At 37.8% G+C, this 16,132-nt stretch overlaps 4 protein-coding genes across 7 annotated transcripts; 3 read left to right on the top strand and 1 right to left on the bottom strand.

Moving 5' to 3' along the window:
* The first annotated feature begins 321 nt into the window (after positions 1–321).
* Positions 322–7,165, top strand: LOC117577828 (post-GPI attachment to proteins factor 2-like). 3 transcript variants are annotated; one of them, XM_034262769.2, is made up of 6 exons: positions 538–671; positions 3,540–3,622; positions 3,789–3,986; positions 4,055–4,319; positions 4,385–4,603; positions 5,403–7,165. In XM_034262769.2, exons 3-6 carry the CDS (start codon positions 3,852–3,854, stop codon positions 5,561–5,563), a joined length of 780 nt encoding a protein of 259 aa, XP_034118660.1. In that variant the 5' UTR covers positions 538–671; positions 3,540–3,622; positions 3,789–3,851; the 3' UTR covers positions 5,564–7,165. The 3 variants fall into 3 exon arrangements, with proteins under 3 accessions (XP_034118659.1, XP_034118660.1, XP_051861923.1); XM_034262768.2 differs by lacking the exon at positions 3,540–3,622 and having other exon boundaries at positions 322–671; XM_052005963.1 differs by lacking the exons at positions 538–671; positions 3,540–3,622 and adding an exon at positions 3,672–3,730.
* A 1,096-nt stretch (positions 7,166–8,261) lies between these two features.
* LOC117577827 (transmembrane protein 185B) lies at positions 8,262–10,494 on the bottom strand. Its single transcript, XM_034262766.2, has 4 exons — positions 10,178–10,494; positions 10,022–10,092; positions 9,381–9,955; positions 8,262–9,326 (listed from the first exon to the last, which is right to left on the bottom strand). Exons 1-4 carry the CDS (start codon positions 10,213–10,215, stop codon positions 8,925–8,927), a joined length of 1,086 nt encoding a protein of 361 aa, XP_034118657.1. The 5' UTR covers positions 10,216–10,494; the 3' UTR covers positions 8,262–8,924.
* Positions 10,495–10,660: 166 nt separating this feature from the next.
* Positions 10,661–11,736, top strand: LOC117577830 (NADH-cytochrome b5 reductase-like). Its single transcript, XM_034262770.2, has one exon. It carries the CDS (start codon positions 10,790–10,792, stop codon positions 11,723–11,725), a length of 936 nt encoding a protein of 311 aa, XP_034118661.1. The 5' UTR covers positions 10,661–10,789; the 3' UTR covers positions 11,726–11,736.
* A 161-nt stretch (positions 11,737–11,897) lies between these two features.
* Positions 11,898–16,128, top strand: LOC117577826 (band 7 protein AGAP004871). 2 transcript variants are annotated; one of them, XM_034262765.2, is made up of 4 exons: positions 11,898–12,036; positions 14,240–14,753; positions 15,474–15,639; positions 15,716–16,128. In XM_034262765.2, the coding sequence occupies exons 1-4, from the start codon at positions 11,958–11,960 to the stop codon at positions 15,899–15,901; spliced, it is 945 nt and encodes a 314-aa protein (XP_034118656.1). In that variant the 5' UTR covers positions 11,898–11,957; the 3' UTR covers positions 15,902–16,128. The 2 variants fall into 2 exon arrangements, with proteins under 2 accessions (XP_034118656.1, XP_034118655.1); XM_034262764.2 differs by lacking the exon at positions 11,898–12,036 and adding an exon at positions 12,506–12,766.
* Positions 16,129–16,132: the final 4 nt, after the last annotated feature.

Genomic DNA, 16,132 nt, shown 5'->3' with positions numbered 1-16,132 from the left:
TTGCACTTCGTAATGCGCTGTTAATGTTAACGCAAAATAGACAACAATTTTGAGCGCCTGCAACAGTTAAAATGAATCATTCAAAATTAAAATTTGAAAAGCTTAAAAAATTACACCTAGTAATAAGCCAAATACACAGTTAATTAAAATTAAAATCACCTACAATAAAAAACTCTAGCATTAGAATGCCTAATTATAGTATTACTGTTAAGTAACAGTCGAAGCGAATTAACGGTAACGCAGGATAACGTATTATTCGCAACAGTGCGTTAACAGTTCGGTTAACATAAAAGCTAGCAAGCTAACGAACACGAAAGAAAAGTGAAAAGTGAAAATGCTTGTGCACTTTGATTGAAAACAGTTGCAAGAGGAGCGCGCGCGGGCATACATTCGTTTGGCAGCAGCGTGGCGTACAAATATTATGCTAAAAAGCATCAACCCCGCCGCCGTTAAATATGCAGAAAACAACTACAACAACGCCAGCAGCAGCAGCAGCAGGAACAGGAGCAGCAGCATCGCCATCAGCAGCGGAAACAGCAGATAGCGTCGCGTCAATGGCGGCGACACCTTCATCATCGTCATCATTAACAGCAGCTTCCGCATCCCAGCATTCCAGCAACAATAGCAGCGAACGTGGCAGCGACTCCATCATTGACTCCAGCGGTCCAACGGTGAGTTTTGTGTATGTATGTGTATGTGTGTGTGTGTGCGTACGTGTATTTGCATGTGCCTGCGTATGTGAGCGCGCTTATGTGTGTGTGTGTGTAACCATGGAATCTCGACATGTTTTTTTCCAGGCACTTTATTATTATTTTTTCATTTCAAACGATTTGTTGCAATATTTCTTGTATGTTAGATGGGAGGAGGGAAGACTTTTGTAGCCATTATATAACTCAAATGACAGCGCACGCTTATTGACCTGAGCCTTCCCTCCCCCCACCCCTTAGGTTACGAGCTGCCCACGCAACAAAACAATCGGAGACGTCACAAAAAGCATTGGACACAATTGTTATGTTTCTAGTCCAATAATATATACATTTTTTTGCTATTGTAATTTTCCGCTGGTTATTTTTTTAGGTTTTTGTGCCTCGCATTTCGCAGCCTTTGGCAGTGTGACCGCCTTTTGCGCATGCCGCCCACTTGTGTTGCTACTTTGACCTCTTTCCATCTTCCCCATCCCCTGCGCCTTCTCTTTCCATTTTCACGTGCGTGTTGCGTCTTCCTGCTCACACACACGCCTACGCTCACACAAATGTCTTGGCTGCGGCATTTGTCATTAAGCTAAACGTTTTGTTTACCATTGCGGTTTTAATTCACTTCACATTGGCGGTTTTAGCCTATTTTCATGTCTTTTATTCCTGCTTCTGCCTCTTGAGCGTCGCCATTTGTGTGCAAGTGCGTATGTGTGTTTGTGTGTGCGATGGCGTGCGTGTTTGTATGAGTGCGTGTGTGTCCTTGTATTTTTCGCCTGCTCTCGCAATGCTCTCAGCTGCTTCCCCACTCACATTCACACAAACACCCACACACACACACACATACACGCAGCAACACAGACACGTTCCACTAACGGGTATCGCTTTTGCCTAACGACGCTTCCTGTGTGTCCTGATTTAATCGCCCCACCAACATATTCAATTTCATTTCTGACGCCTCGCAAAACTTCTCATTAATTTCGTGCTAATTAATTTTGGCCAACAAAAACGTCGCGCAGTTTGTGCTGCGCTCTGATTACGTCAGGGTCACCCCTCCTCCCCCGCACTCGCCCGGTCAAAACGTCTTGCGTTTCGTTGTCTTCGCTTTCACATTTTACCGCAATCACGTTCCACCTTCCACATCCCCCACATTGTCCACACACACACAAACACATTCCACTTGCCTATTTTTGGTTATTAATCCTTTTGGGGCTCAAGGCTGTAAGTGTGTGTGTGTGTGTGTGTGTGTGTGTGTGTGGCGGCGAAAAGGTTCAAAGAGAAAAAACAAACAAGATTTTGCATATTAATTTTTGAATTATGGATAATTCAACGAAATGATTAATAATTCAAGCATAAGTTCGCTTAATCCCGCATGCAATCAGCTGGAAAAAACAGCATTCGCGTCATTTTGTAATTAAAATTATTCATGCAAACATTATAACATCATTCAGCTAAATTTAGCAACCTTATGGTCAGTTCAAACGTGTGTGTGTGTGTGTGTACATAGTTCAAGGTTTTATTTATCCAAAAGTCACGTTCCGTTACATTCTCCAGAATAACATTTGTGTGTTGTTTACACACACATTTGAAATTGTTGCTACACTATTTTTGCTACGATTTCGGATGTAAATACTAATTAAAGCTGTAAAGGCGATTGAGTGCGTTCCACTTGAGTGCGCTCGACTAGGCGCATACCTCGTAAATTTTGTATATATGTGTTGCACTTTTTATAAGGTCAACTAATAATGTACTTCCTCTGGCATTATAGTAGTTTTATTTTCATTTTTATTCATTCAAAAAAATTGATTCTTTTTGTATGACTAAACAACGAGATAAACGCTTCTGAGTTAGACTTTTAGCTGACGTTATCTCACCTTTGAAACAGAAGTCTTATTTTGATATAAAACAAAGTATTTCCTATCAAAGAAAGAGTACAGATTAATCTTAGATGACAGAAAATCTTAATCTTCACAATGAAAGTATTTAAATTGAAAATAAATATTTTTAGGAGTCAGTTTTTTTAGGAAACTTTTAATATGTTCTAATTTTAATTATAAGTATATAAGAATACCGATTAATCTTAAAAAGGAAAAGTAAATCTTAATCTTAACAATCATAGTATGTAAATTTATAATCAATCTAATCGTTATTTTTTAATGTTCGGATTCCTTGGTCAAATTGTAAATTATTGTTTAGGAGACAAACATTAATAATATAATATAATAGCAATGTTTTCATGTTTGCATTCCTTGGTCAATTTGTTAGGAAACTTTTGTTAAGTCTTAATTGTAATTAGAAGTAGATACCTTGTTGGAATTCCTTTTACAATGCTTGGTATAATCAACGCATAGTTGTTTACACTACTTTGTTTACAAAGCAAATAGAGCGCACTTGTGTTTACTTTCTCGCGAGAACTAGTTAAAGAGAGAGGGAAAGGAAAAGGGAGAAGGCAAGCATTTTCCGCATATATATTACGCCACATCCTTAAACGTTTTGCTGGTGTTAAGCCTTTTGGCTGTTGATTTTGATTAAGTTTCAAAGAAAAACTTTCAAAAGAAATTTTATTTTTATACATTATAATTTTTGGAAAAAGAAAGAGAGAAAGCTACGATTTTCCGTTTATATGTTACACCACATCCTTAAACGTGTTGGCTGTTGATTTTGATTAAGTTTTGCAGAAAAACTTTCAAAGCAAATATTATTTTTACACATCGAAATATAATATTTGCTAAAAGAAAAACTTTCTTACCCCTTAAGCGATACTACAATTTTGATTGGTTTTTTTTCACTCAATATTTATGTGGTACTTATGATTTTTATGATTTTCTTATATTACTTTTATTATAGAGCTTTTTGTTGTTGTACTGTACATCTAACCATCCCAACATACACCATCATGAGCAAGTTGGCAAGGGTATTTTTGAAGCGAGGTAAGACGCCAACAGCAAACATCCTCAAACATTAAGTTGACTAATCGAATCCCGAATACAAATCGAATTGCATTGCAAAGTGAAGTGAATCAAGTTGAAACTCGAAATGTAAATTGATTAAAATCCGTTGATTGATTTTTATCTACCTCTCCTCCCTCCCCCACAGCAAAAGGAAGATGAGCAGGAAACAACGATTAGCACGAAGCACGAACCGAAGTCGGAACAGTCAATGGCTATACATTACTTAGCTAGTTTCCATGAGATTTGTGTGGTAACAGCATTGCTGCCATTAGTGACGCTCTTCACATGCTTTGTGACCGCCTATGTCTTCCAGTACGACGACGTACACGAGACACATTGCCGGGTAAGCTTTGGCATTTGAGTGTAATGAGTGTATCCCCGAAGTATACTTTAATTGAAATCTCTTTGCAGGTGTATAATATTGTGCCGTCGATAAGTGCAATTACGGGCGTCAGTCCACAGCGTTATTTCTGGCGTTTCAGCATTGCGCTGCACATCGGACCGCGCATACCAATTGCCTTTGTCTACAAGAACTATTATCGCGCCCAGTTGGCGCGTCTTGCTCCATCGCTGGTGCCAAAGACCAGTTGGTTAATCACACTCATTCTCGTGCTCAACTGCATCGAGATTGCGGCCCTCGGTGGCGTCACCTATATATCAAATCGCGAGAACTATCGTGAGTACTTCACTATGAATATATCTACAATGTGATTTACAACAACTATTACGTTTTAATTGCAGCTGTACACGAAAGAATCTTCATCACGTTTATGATATGCTCACTGTGCTATATGCTGGCCACCATTAAGCTGAATGGCATCTTGAATGCACGACAAACGTTGACCGAGCAGCAGCGTTTATCCATCAAGTGGAAGAAAATACTTTTCGTTGTCTCCATACTGAGCACCATCGGTTTACTCGTCTTCTTTGCCAAACATCGTTTTTACTGTCACGATTTGGGTAAGCTGAGGATGCGAATGAAACGCGTGTTGAGTTGCAGTGAAGAAGTGCACAATTTTTTCTTATAAGTCATTGAAGATTATAGCGAAGTAGCTGATCAATTTATGTGTTTTTATACCCGCTACCCATAGGGCAGAAGATTATAATTTTATGTCTGCAAGAAATGTTTGTAACAAGCAGAAGGAGGCATCTCCGACCCTATAAAGCATATATGTATATTCTTCATCATGTCTGTCAATCCGTCCGTCCATATGAACACCTAGATCTTAAAGATTATAAGAGATAGAGATATATAATTCAAATAAAATTTGTTTCAAATTATCCCACTTCCGCCCCCGTAAATCGATAAGAATCAAATAAGAAGCGTGATATTGAAGCTAGAGTCACTATTTTTGGTACTTTCAATAATAACTAGTCTTTATGATTCCTAAAAATCAGATACAAATTGTAGAAGTTATATAAAAAATACTTTTGAATGGGCAAAAACGCCTTCTTACTAGAGGTCTTAGTTGCTAGTTGCTCTATGAAATATTTTGCATACTGTATACATATAAACTAGAAATATACAGAAAGCTTTATTTGGTATGTTGATATACTAATAACCAATGTACCAAATATATCCTTTGGTATATATATATTTTTCAGTATTTTGTGGTATAACAATTCGGTATATTTAAAAATTAATACCTCACGGTATCTCACAGTCGAGCATACTCGATTGTAGTTTACTTGTTTGTTGTGATTTAAACTCAAGTTTTCAATTCCTTTGACTAACCAAATGCGTTAACTCTCTTTACAGCCTTCAGTTGGTTTGCGTTCTTCGAGTACTTGATCGCCATTGCCAACATGCTGTTCCATTTCACCATCATCTGGGACTTCCCATCACAGTTCATGGTGATTGTGCAAGGACCGCGCGAGAATCTGTTGCAGTATTTGGGCGCCAAGCCGAAACTCAACTAAGCTGCCGCTAATCTTCGTTCGGCACATTCAACTTCCCTTTTGACTCTCCCATTTTTTTTTTGTCTCTGTTCCTACAAAATTATTCGTTATACTGATTTTCGTGTTGTAATTGTATGGTATATATAGACCACAGCAGAGATCCACATTAGATTGTAATATGCACCTCTCTCTCTCTCGATATACATATATATAGAACTCTGAACGAAACGTACAATTATTGAACTTCTTGAGAAAAAAATTTCAAACTAGCGCTTCCATAACCTAAACAAGAAAAAGAAAAATAAGAAATTGAAACATAATTTAACATTGTTCTCGCCAGTTGCAGTTTGTCAATGCAAAATTTAAGAGTCTCTCGATTATAACGATTTATACGGCATTATGTTAACTATACATATGTATGTATATGTATGTATGTACACACACCATCCAAAAGTTCCACACTCAACAAAAGCAAAAAGAAAAAACAAATGTCATAGTCACAGAAGAAATTTAACTAATGATAAGCAAATAAACAATTTTCTAGTAATTAATTGTCGAAAATATAGCGAAAGTTACGTAAGATAATCAAGTTTGAGGCAAATGAAATAACGCAATTTGTTAAACGGAACACACACATTTTGATGGGACTAACAATCCTTCCGATCCTTCGCACACACCCTCCTTCGTAACCAAATACAACTTATATATAGTTATAGTAAATATATATATATAGTCATAACAACTATATACATATGTATATTAATTTGACAAAGTTATGTCTGCATAACTGCAGGGTTTCGCAAAACAAATTTCATGTCGAGAATTGGATCACAATTTCGTGTTTAGTGTTTCCTTGATGAAAGATCTGTACGTGCTGCTTATATATGTACATATATATATTAATAGATATAGTGCTATATATCGGAAATAAGCAAAAGTCCTCATCTAATTCGCAACATTTTTTGCCGTTGCTGTTCTTTGATGATCTCATGTCAATTGTCATAGGAGAAGCGTAATTGTTTCAGTTGTTAAGTCTAGAAGTAAACAACACTCAGTTTTGGAAATGCTCCATATACATACCATATATGCAGTATTAGATCGGATATGCATAGCGAGATAGCAGAACATATCGTTTATACAAAGAAATGTGCATGGAAATACAAATCGAAGAAATAATAATCGAAATAAATCCGAGTTGTATATGGCGGAGGGAGGCCTATGGTTTATGTAGTGCCCCCCTCCCCACCCATTCTCAACTCCTCACCCCCGCACACACACTTACAAACAGAATGAAACCAAGAAAATGTATTAAAAGTAAAACACAAACTAAATCTGACAATAGACATTTAAGCTGGAAGAAAGCAACGAAAAAAACGATGAAAAAAACAAAATTGGGACATTCCGCGTTGCAATTTCGCGATATAAATTTCGCCAATTTCGTTGGTGAAACTGCAGAGTGGAACACGGGTCCTGTGTAAACAGTTAACTGCTGCTGCTGGAGAAAATGCGAACATAAAATCGAACAAATAATTAAATGTACTTAGCAAATTCTAAATAACAACAACAATAGCGTACATAATGTAGTTAAAACAAACGAAAGTGAAGAAAACAAAAAAATAATAATAATCCCAAACAATGAAAAAACTGGCGTCAAGTTATAAACGAAATTTGTTGAACTTTTTTTTTACTTCATGCAATTTGCTTTCCATTATTTCGATACTTACTATATACACAAACACACACATATATATTTATATATATGCTAACCAAATTATTAACAATTAAGATTATATATATATACATGCATATATTTTATAAGTAAGAAATGGCATCATTTTTTTTTTCTCCAAATATTTAGATGAATATTGAATCGAAAGTTCAAATTACAAAAACAAAGAATAATATAAACAAAAATAAAAATAAAATAAAGAAATACTTAAGCTGAAGAACTTTGTACTATACACTGTGAGAAGTATTTTATGAGAATCTATGAATAATGATTGACGACGACGACGATGTCAAAGTTGAACATTCTGAGAATTAAATTTAGCTGATGTATTTCCTAATGAAACAATTGTTATTGACACTCACTCACACACACACACACGTATAAATATATATATAGAATAACCTGTATAATTCCGTTAGTTGCCAGCAAATCCTTCAGATTTCCACGTTGTTGAAATTATATAGAATCAATTTTTTATTTATTTCTTACGACATTTTCTCACATTCACAGTGCCTGTCATCAAATCTTACTCGCTCTCACTCCTATCTCAGTCTATCTTTATTATTTATATATGTTTTATTTTTTCCTCTTTTTTTTCTATATTATACGAAATATATAGTCGGATGACACTTGATACTTTTTAGAGTGCAACTTTTTACCTTTGCATCAATTTTTAGGCAACACAACGTAAGTAAATTTATAATAAATATAAACAACAAAATAATATGTCTAACAACAAGAAAATTGTAAAACTTTGTAGCTTCCTAATTTGAATAAAGATTAATACATACCATAAAAAACCCGAGATTTTTGTTTATTGGAATATTTAGTTGGATTGTGCGTTCAGCTCACATAATCTGATAGAAATATTTGTAGTTTATAGACTGTCCACAATGCATATAAGAAAGTTTAGCGGATCAGTTTAAATAGGTAAGCATATAATAAATATATCTTTGCTGTTTCTCTCTCTCACTTTCCCAATAAATAATTTCGCCAAAAACAAATTTTTGGAAGCACTTAAGAGATTTTTAATGATGATATTTTTTGTTAATTATTTACAAGATGTTTGATTTGTAATTTGATAAAAGCCTTGCACAGCGTGTTCAAAATGTAGGATAAAATAAAGTATACTTCATACACATATGCAATATTTCGCACATCAGGTTAAAGGAAACAAATATTTACTAGTGAAAAGAATCAGTTTTTGGCAAAAGCACAAAAGCATATATGAAATAGAAATCCTTTGCTGGAACATAATATGGCCTGCATATAAATATATATATATGTATATGTACACTTATTATATGCATGTGTATGTGTGTGTCAGGCTGGGATGTAAAAAGGTGACGGAGAGGCTTACAAATTAAAATTCAGTACGAATTAGCGACGGCCAATGTTTTGGTGTTTGTATATGAATATGTAAATGTATATGTATATGTTTTGTATGTATGCGTATGCCTAAAGCTAAACACCCAATAGCAGGTGTTACATATATATCTATGTATGTGTGCGGGTGTGTATGTGTGTGTTATAATTATAATTAGTATTAGTTGTGCGGCGTTTTTGTTTTGCATTACATCTCTCTAACTGTGTCTCGGTATCTCTCATTCCATTTTGTTGGTTGCCACACTCTCTCTCTCTCTCTTGCCCCTTTTAATCGGGCAAATCAATGCTGATGAACGGCACCACGGGCTTCATAATATCATTCTTTGCCGCCTTCTTGCTCTTCTTGTCGTGCTTGCTAAACTCATGCAACGGCTCCGTTGCCGCTGCTGCCATATTGCTGGTGGACGACGACGATGCATCCAAGGGCACCGATTGGCCCGCATTGCTTTGCGTCTCGGCGTGATAGCTAATGTTGCCGTATTCCTGCAGGAATGGCATCGCTGACAAGAGGAATTGGCTAAACGATTTGCGTATGCCAAACCACCACATGTTCCCACCCTTGGCCGTAAAGCTGAGGATAATCAGAGCGAGTATTGAGACGAGCAACGGTGCAAATACCACAATATATGGAAATTTGATTTCGCCATCCAGTTTATCGCAAATGACCACCTGAAAAGGAGTCAACATTAAAATCATGTTGAATCACGATTTCAGTAAACTTACCTGAAAGCAGAGCAGCGGCAGAACGGTGCAAATGTTGCCAACGGCCGCATTGAGCGCTGCCTTCTTTTGTTGCAACGACACTTCCGGAGTGCGCATCATAATGCCACAGAATATGATGTTGTACAGCACACTGACCAGGCTCAAGCATATCACAATCCACATGGGCACAAACACCACATCCCAATGCCAATAGACGAATTTATCCAGCTTCAGCGGCAGCGATACAAATTGCAGCGCATTCACGGCCAAAAACAATTCCAGCTCGAAGGAGCGATCGTGTTTAACGGCCCAAACACAGGCGCCCACACTGACTACAGAGCCAAAGATCAGCGGTATAAATACCAGCACCCATAGATGGCGCTCTGAGGTCAGTTTATCGCATGCGAGCAGCTCGAACATCAACAGTATCAAGTGTAACGACAGCGAGATGAGCATCGCCTTGAATTGTGTATATGAATCGCCTTCTAGGCGATAGTGTGGATAACGGCACCAAACAATGGCACCCACAATGGCGCCCAAGATGGCGGTGCACTTCCAGATCCATAATGGCGTAAAAATGGCCCAATATGGCCAATCTGCAAAGACACTTGCAATTAGTATCGCATATACACATGTATGTGTGTAAATGTGTGTATAAATACCTATGTAACCATCGAGGCGCAATGCAAACAGCGTTACGAACGTAAATAAACTGCAGTGCACGATAAATTTACTGCAATTGCAATTGAAGAAATTGAACACACACAAGTGTTGCAGCATTTAACAGATTTGACAACGATTTAATTCAGATATCTTACCATGGATTAAAGTCACGAAACAGTGATTCAAGATTCATTTTCCAGCAAGCCAAGCTCAACAAGAGCTATGTGCTCGTCTAGAGTTCTCAAAATCCTTGATGCAGATGCAGACGACCCACCACTAGTTGCACATTATTTATTAAGTGTGTGTTTTTGCCTTTATCCTTTTGCTATTTCCTGTTTTTGTTCGTCTGCGCGCTTCGGTAATGCGAGGGCAACAATTAAATTATTGTTACAGTTTTGTTTTTCAATGTTTTTATTTACACACTGCGACGACACTGTTGTTAGCAAAAAGGCATACTAAGTATTTATGTTGTGTTTATCTTGCTGCCTATCAGCCTGTTATCGAGTATCGATATAGCCTGCTAGCTGACAATCGAAAGTGTTTTCCCAGCTATAAAATACAGCTAATAATTATGACGTTATATTGGAAGCACATAAAATATATTTTCAGTATAATGGTTTAATTTTAGATTCATTTTTCCTTTTAAATTTATAGAATTTTTTAATTTTGATGTAAAGAACAGCTGAGTTGTTATCGATGTGGCGGTGTGTCAACAAACCAGGAATTTCTGGTATATTTTTGAAATTCAACGTACGGTCACGCTGCTCATGGCGAGGAATAACAACGACGACGACGACGCGATTGATGAAAGTGATTGTTGTGGCAATGGCTGCACTAATTGCATTCTCGACCACAAACCGCAACCTAGTCAACGTGCTCAGCTGGCGGGCAAGCGCAACGTTATCCTGACCTATGCCAATTTCCGGCTGCTCAGCAATGAGGCACACAAGGCGGATGCGCAGGTGCGACTGATGCATTTTGGCTATCACACTGAACACGATGCAGATGATAGCATCTTGGACATTCCGCCGGGTCATCATGTAATGTTGCGCACCGATGCCACTACACCGCTATTGCGCCCATATTCTCCATATTGGAGCGACTTTGCGGCCAAAGAGTTTAAGCTTCTGATTAAACTGCAGCCAAATGGTCCGATGTCAAGTTTTCTGGCTAACTTGCAACCGTTGCAAGTGCTGCAGTTTCGCGGTCCCATTGGCGGCAATTATGTGCACGATGCGAAAGCGGCGAAATGCATTGTCATCATAGCACAGGGCGTGGCCATTGCGCCCACTTTGCCCCTGGTCGCCCAAATCCTAGACAACGAGGATGACATGAATCGCATACGCCATTTAATATGCGCCCAGGACTTGGAACATGTGTACTTTCGTGAACGTCTGCTAGAGTTTGCCCAATATTGGAACTACAGCAGTTGTCTCTATCTGGCGCATCAATCATGCACCTGTTGCGACTCCAACACTCCACCAACTGATCAACCATGTGAGCAAGTAAGACGGCAGCTGCGCTACAAGGAAGCAGCGTACACTGGACGACTGGAAGCCAAGCAATTGGCTGCACAGCTGCCTGTGAATGATGCTGACAATATTGTAGTCATTATTGCTGGTCATTCCAGCTTCCAGCGGGAAATGAGCGAGCAAGTTGCTAAAGTTGCCGGCGTATCAGCTGGGAATATACATTTATTGTAAATATTGAACTTATGCATAACTGTGAAAGCTCATAGTACACATATACATGTGTGGGTGTGTATATGTGCATCTCTGCACATTTGCATGTGTGAGTGTAACCAAAGGGAGAACAGCGCAATAAGCTCGAGTGGAGATCAACTGCACGTGCTTGCGAATAAACAAAGCATCTCGTCTGTGAGTCATATTTAAATAATTTGCAATTTATAAACCTAGTACTAAAGTTAAAGTTGAAATGAAAAGCATAAATAGAAGACAGTTAGTTGCTAACAACTGCAGCGCCAATTGGTCAAAGTTATCCACAACAACAAAAGGTGAGATTTGACATTTCGGTACATTGCCAAAAAAAGGTACTTTTTTGTGCCTTGACGGTGCATTTGATAGAAACTGTACAAGTTGCTTAGTCTTGGTTATTCACTCACTATGAAAAAGGGTACATTTTGGTACATTTGTCGACAGTACATTTGAACCTTGGTTATTTAGCAAAGGAAATGACGTAGTTTTAATGTGTTAATTCGTTGTAATGTAAATAAATAAAAATGCAAATATTGTGATAAATGGTAGTTTTTGGAAAGCAAGAAAGGGTAGTAAGCTGTCGATCACTAGCACATTTATCGCATGCTGAAGAGAGAAGTAAAGGGAGCAAAACGAAAGCTTATCGCAATTTGCGAGCGGGGATTTTTGCAATGTACATAACAAAAAAGTCCCATTGAGCAGAGGCAGCGACAGCGATAGCAAAAAGTAACGGTGCCAGTAGCACGCGGTGCATTGTGGAGTTAACGTCGTAAAGTTGAGAAATAAAATCAAAAGCGGCGATGGATCAAAAACGCATGTCCCCGATGTATGCGAATTATGAGGATTTGCGGGCATCCGAATTGCCCAGTGGCAGTTCCAATACCACAATGATCACTATTTTGCCAGACCAACAGCATCAGCAGCAGCAACAACAACAACAACCGTTGCAGCAACAAATCCACAATCATCATCAAGAAGAGGGAACAAGAAGAGAACCCGGCCCACCACAATATAGAGGATTCAAGACATGTAAGATTATCGATAGAGAGAAATATTGCTTGCACATTAATTGAAGATTAGATTGTTTGGCCAACACAAAAACACAATTTCAGTTCGCATCATAATTTCATTTCAAATTGCCTACAACCAATTGAATCGATAAGACACGCGAGTCGTATCGATATAATTGGAAACATTTTATGGGCCTGGCTCTCTTGAGATTGCACCTCCCATATTTGTACATATTTGATGATAGATAGCAGTTTTTATTCGTGGAACTGATGATGATGACAATTTAAGCACATTACGTTGGTTATTTGATATGTGTTCGCATTCTGGTGTGGCAAATGCAACTTCTTATCGGTGTTTAAACTCATGTGTAAACAGGAAAAAAGCTCTAAAGTGTTTTTTTTATGACATGCATATCCGTTTATTTAACGAATTTCGTCTGCATTCTTTAATCTTAAGTCTGTATGAGCTTTTTGATGTTAAATTTTATTTATACTTTTGTTACTTTGATTTCGTTATAGGCAGGGAAATTGACTTCATGAGCGTTTTGATATTAAATTTGTTTATACTTTTCACGTTATAGGAATTTGTGTATCATTAAAACAGGTTTCAGCCGGTACTAGCACAATTTATATTTATTTTCTAGTGAACCCAATTCTGGGAAAAACAAAACAAGCTAACAAACTTGAAATCGCACTAATCAAACTTAATAAAAGTTAATTACTTGCGCATTTCTCAGTCTGCTGACACGATTATTGGGCGCATAACAAAATTAACTTGTATTTACCTTTTTTTGTTTAACTTATTTCACAACAATTGCATTAGTTAATTGATTATAAATTTTATCTATTCTGAACTATGAGAGTCAGTCTATGTATGTAGGCCTAAACGGTAAAGCTAGGAGGCTGCAATTTCATCGAACAATAAGGCAGTTATCTTGAATCGCAAATAAATGTTTGTATTAAAACAGTTATGCTTATGCTATTATGCTATTGAATTCTTAATATATTTTTGGTGAATTTAAGAAATTTTCGATTGACATAAGAGATAAGAACCACACACATTATTCGGGATTCTATAAATCAAGTATTTTTGACTGTACTTTAACTTTAATATAGTAGTAAAGTAATATATAATTTTGTTTTTTAGTGATCGGTTGTAATATGTACTTAATCATTGCAATATATCTTCTAACATCTAAGCTATAAATAGCGTGCATTGGGAGGCTTGGCATACATTTACTCTGAACACTTTCAACATGCTAAGCATGAGTCAGATCTATGACAGCTCAATTTCATCATCAATGGCATCATATTAATGTTATACCTGGCAGTCATTAGGTAAAAAAGGTATATTTTTTTGGTAGTCTGAAGAAAACATTATATCGACTATCATTAAGGTACAAAATCATAAAAAATCCCTTCTAAAGTTTTCCTTTAAGGTACAAAATAAAAAAAAAACCCCATCTAAACCATTCCTCGACTTTCTTTACAGCTGAAAACGAGCCTTTGGGCTGCATGGAATGGATTGTCACAGTGCTGTCGATATTGGTGTTCATCGTCACCTGCCCCATTTCGATCTTCATCTGCTTCAAGGTGGTGGCCGAATACGAGCGTGCGATCATCTTTCGACTGGGTCGATTATCGGGAGGCGCACGTGGTCCCGGCATGTTCTTCATTCTGCCCTGCATCGATGAGTATCGCAAAGTGGATTTGCGTACCGTCACCTTCAATGTGCCGCAACAGGAGATGCTCACGAAGGATTCGGTGACGGTGACCGTCGATGCGGTCGTCTATTATCGCATCAGCGATCCGCTCTATGCGATTGTTCGTGTCGAGGACTACAGCATGTCCACTCGCTTGCTGGCGGCGACCACGTTGCGCAACATTGTCGGCACACGCAATCTCACTGAGCTGCTGACCGAGCGCGAGACGCTCGCCCATCACATGCAGATCACGCTGGACGAGGCCACCGAACCCTGGGGCGTTATGGTCGAGCGTGTCGAAATGTGAGTGCAATGTTTATAAATTTATAATCAATCTGTCTGTCTGTCTGGCCATCTCTATACACAACTAGATCTTAATGAGTATGAATGCTATAACTGGGAAATTCGTAGAATATACTTAGAACACAACACGTCTTAAGAAATCATAATTTTGATCCGTCCGTCCGTCTATATACACCACTATATCTCAGTGACAGAGTATAAATAAATTTGTTGAATATGCTTAAAATATATTTAAAAATGTAATCACAACTCTCTAACACGCCTTAAAAAACACCCTAATTTTGATGCTAATTTCATCCGTCTATCTGTCCGTCCATCTATACAAGCCACCATATCTTAGGCGACTATATATGCTATAGCTAGCAAATTTGTAGATTATACTTATAATATAGTTTAGAATTAAACCACAACTCCCTAACACGCCTTAAAAAAAAAGATAGTTTTGATTTTAATTTCATACGTCTATCTGTCCGTCCATCTATACAAGCCACTATATCTTAGCTACTATGTATGCTATAGCTAGCAAATTTGTAGATTAGTTTAGAATTAAACCACAACTCCCTAACACGCCTTAAAAAAAGATAATTTTAATTTTAATTTCGTCCGTCCGTCTATACTAACAACTATATCTCAGCGACTAGGAATGCTATAGCTCCTCCCTAAAAAGCCTTAAACGAATAAAAACATAATTTTGATCAACTTGTTACTACTGCTTTGCAGCAAGGATGTCTCGCTGCCCGTTTCCATGCAACGCGCCATGGCCGCCGAGGCGGAGGCAGCACGTGATGCACGCGCCAAAGTAATCGCTGCCGAGGGTGAAAAGAAATCGGCCACCGCACTCAAGGAAGCCTCCGATGTCATCTCCTCCAGTCCCTCAGCACTTCAGGTGCGTAATCTCTCTCTCTCGCTCTGTCTCATACTTTAATCGAATTTAATTATTATATTCTTTACTCTTTTTGCAGCTTCGTTATTTACAAACACTGAGCAGCATTTCGGCGGAGAAGAACTCCACAATTGTATTCCCGCTGCCCATGGAGTTGCTCACACCGTATCTGGCCAAATACATGCCCATGATGCAGTTGCCTCCAAAGTCGGATCTGCCCACTGATCAGCCAGCTCCATCATACTCTCAATCATCCATGCTATAAAGTTACGTATATAAAACGTATATACAAGCATGATACTTTCATTATATGTGCCTATAATATGTATGTGTGTATATACATACGTGTATGTATTTATGGGGAAAATTACCAGAGTATTATGTGTCTATTAGTACAGCTGCATTTCTTTTTCTGTACATTTTTTTGTTTCTTCATATTGTATTCTTTTTGTTTTATGTGAATATTGCAAAATAAATGTACTTGTATCATCATTCA

The sequence above is a fragment of the Drosophila albomicans genome, chromosome X (assembly GCF_009650485.2).
Source record: "Drosophila albomicans strain 15112-1751.03 chromosome X, ASM965048v2, whole genome shotgun sequence".
Classification (NCBI taxonomy): Eukaryota; Metazoa; Arthropoda; class Insecta; order Diptera; family Drosophilidae; genus Drosophila; species Drosophila albomicans.
The sequence above is the reverse complement of the archived record's forward strand: the minus strand, read 5'-3'. Positions and strand labels throughout refer to the sequence as shown.

Bases quoted from the DNA above. Each gene is read 5' to 3' on its own strand.
- LOC117577830 (XM_034262770.2), top strand. From the start codon at position 10,790: ATGGCGAGGAATAACAACGACGACGACGACGCGATTGATGAAAGTGAT.
- LOC117577826 (XM_034262764.2), top strand. From the start codon at position 12,538: ATGGATCAAAAACGCATGTCCCCGATGTATGCGAATTATGAGGATTTG. The intron at 12,767-14,239 runs GTAAGATTATCG...CTTTCTTTACAG, and splicing joins ATATAGAGGATTCAAGACAT to CTGAAAACGAGCCTTTGGGC. The intron at 15,640-15,715 runs GTGCGTAATCTC...CTCTTTTTGCAG, and splicing joins CCAGTCCCTCAGCACTTCAG to CTTCGTTATTTACAAACACT.
- LOC117577827 (XM_034262766.2), bottom strand. From the start codon at position 10,215: ATGAATCTTGAATCACTGTTTCGTGACTTTAATCCATG. The intron at 10,093-10,177 runs GTAAGATATCTG...TTGCAATTGCAG, and splicing joins TTTCGTGACTTTAATCCATG to TAAATTTATCGTGCACTGCA. The intron at 9,327-9,380 runs GTAAGTTTACTG...ACTCCTTTTCAG, and splicing joins TGCCGCTGCTCTGCTTTCAG to GTGGTCATTTGCGATAAACT.
- LOC117577828 (XM_034262768.2), top strand. From the start codon at position 456: ATGCAGAAAACAACTACAACAACGCCAGCAGCAGCAGCAGCAGGAACA. The intron at 3,987-4,054 runs GTAAGCTTTGGC...ATCTCTTTGCAG, and splicing joins TACACGAGACACATTGCCGG to GTGTATAATATTGTGCCGTC. The intron at 4,604-5,402 runs GTAAGCTGAGGA...CTCTCTTTACAG, and splicing joins TTTTTACTGTCACGATTTGG to CCTTCAGTTGGTTTGCGTTC.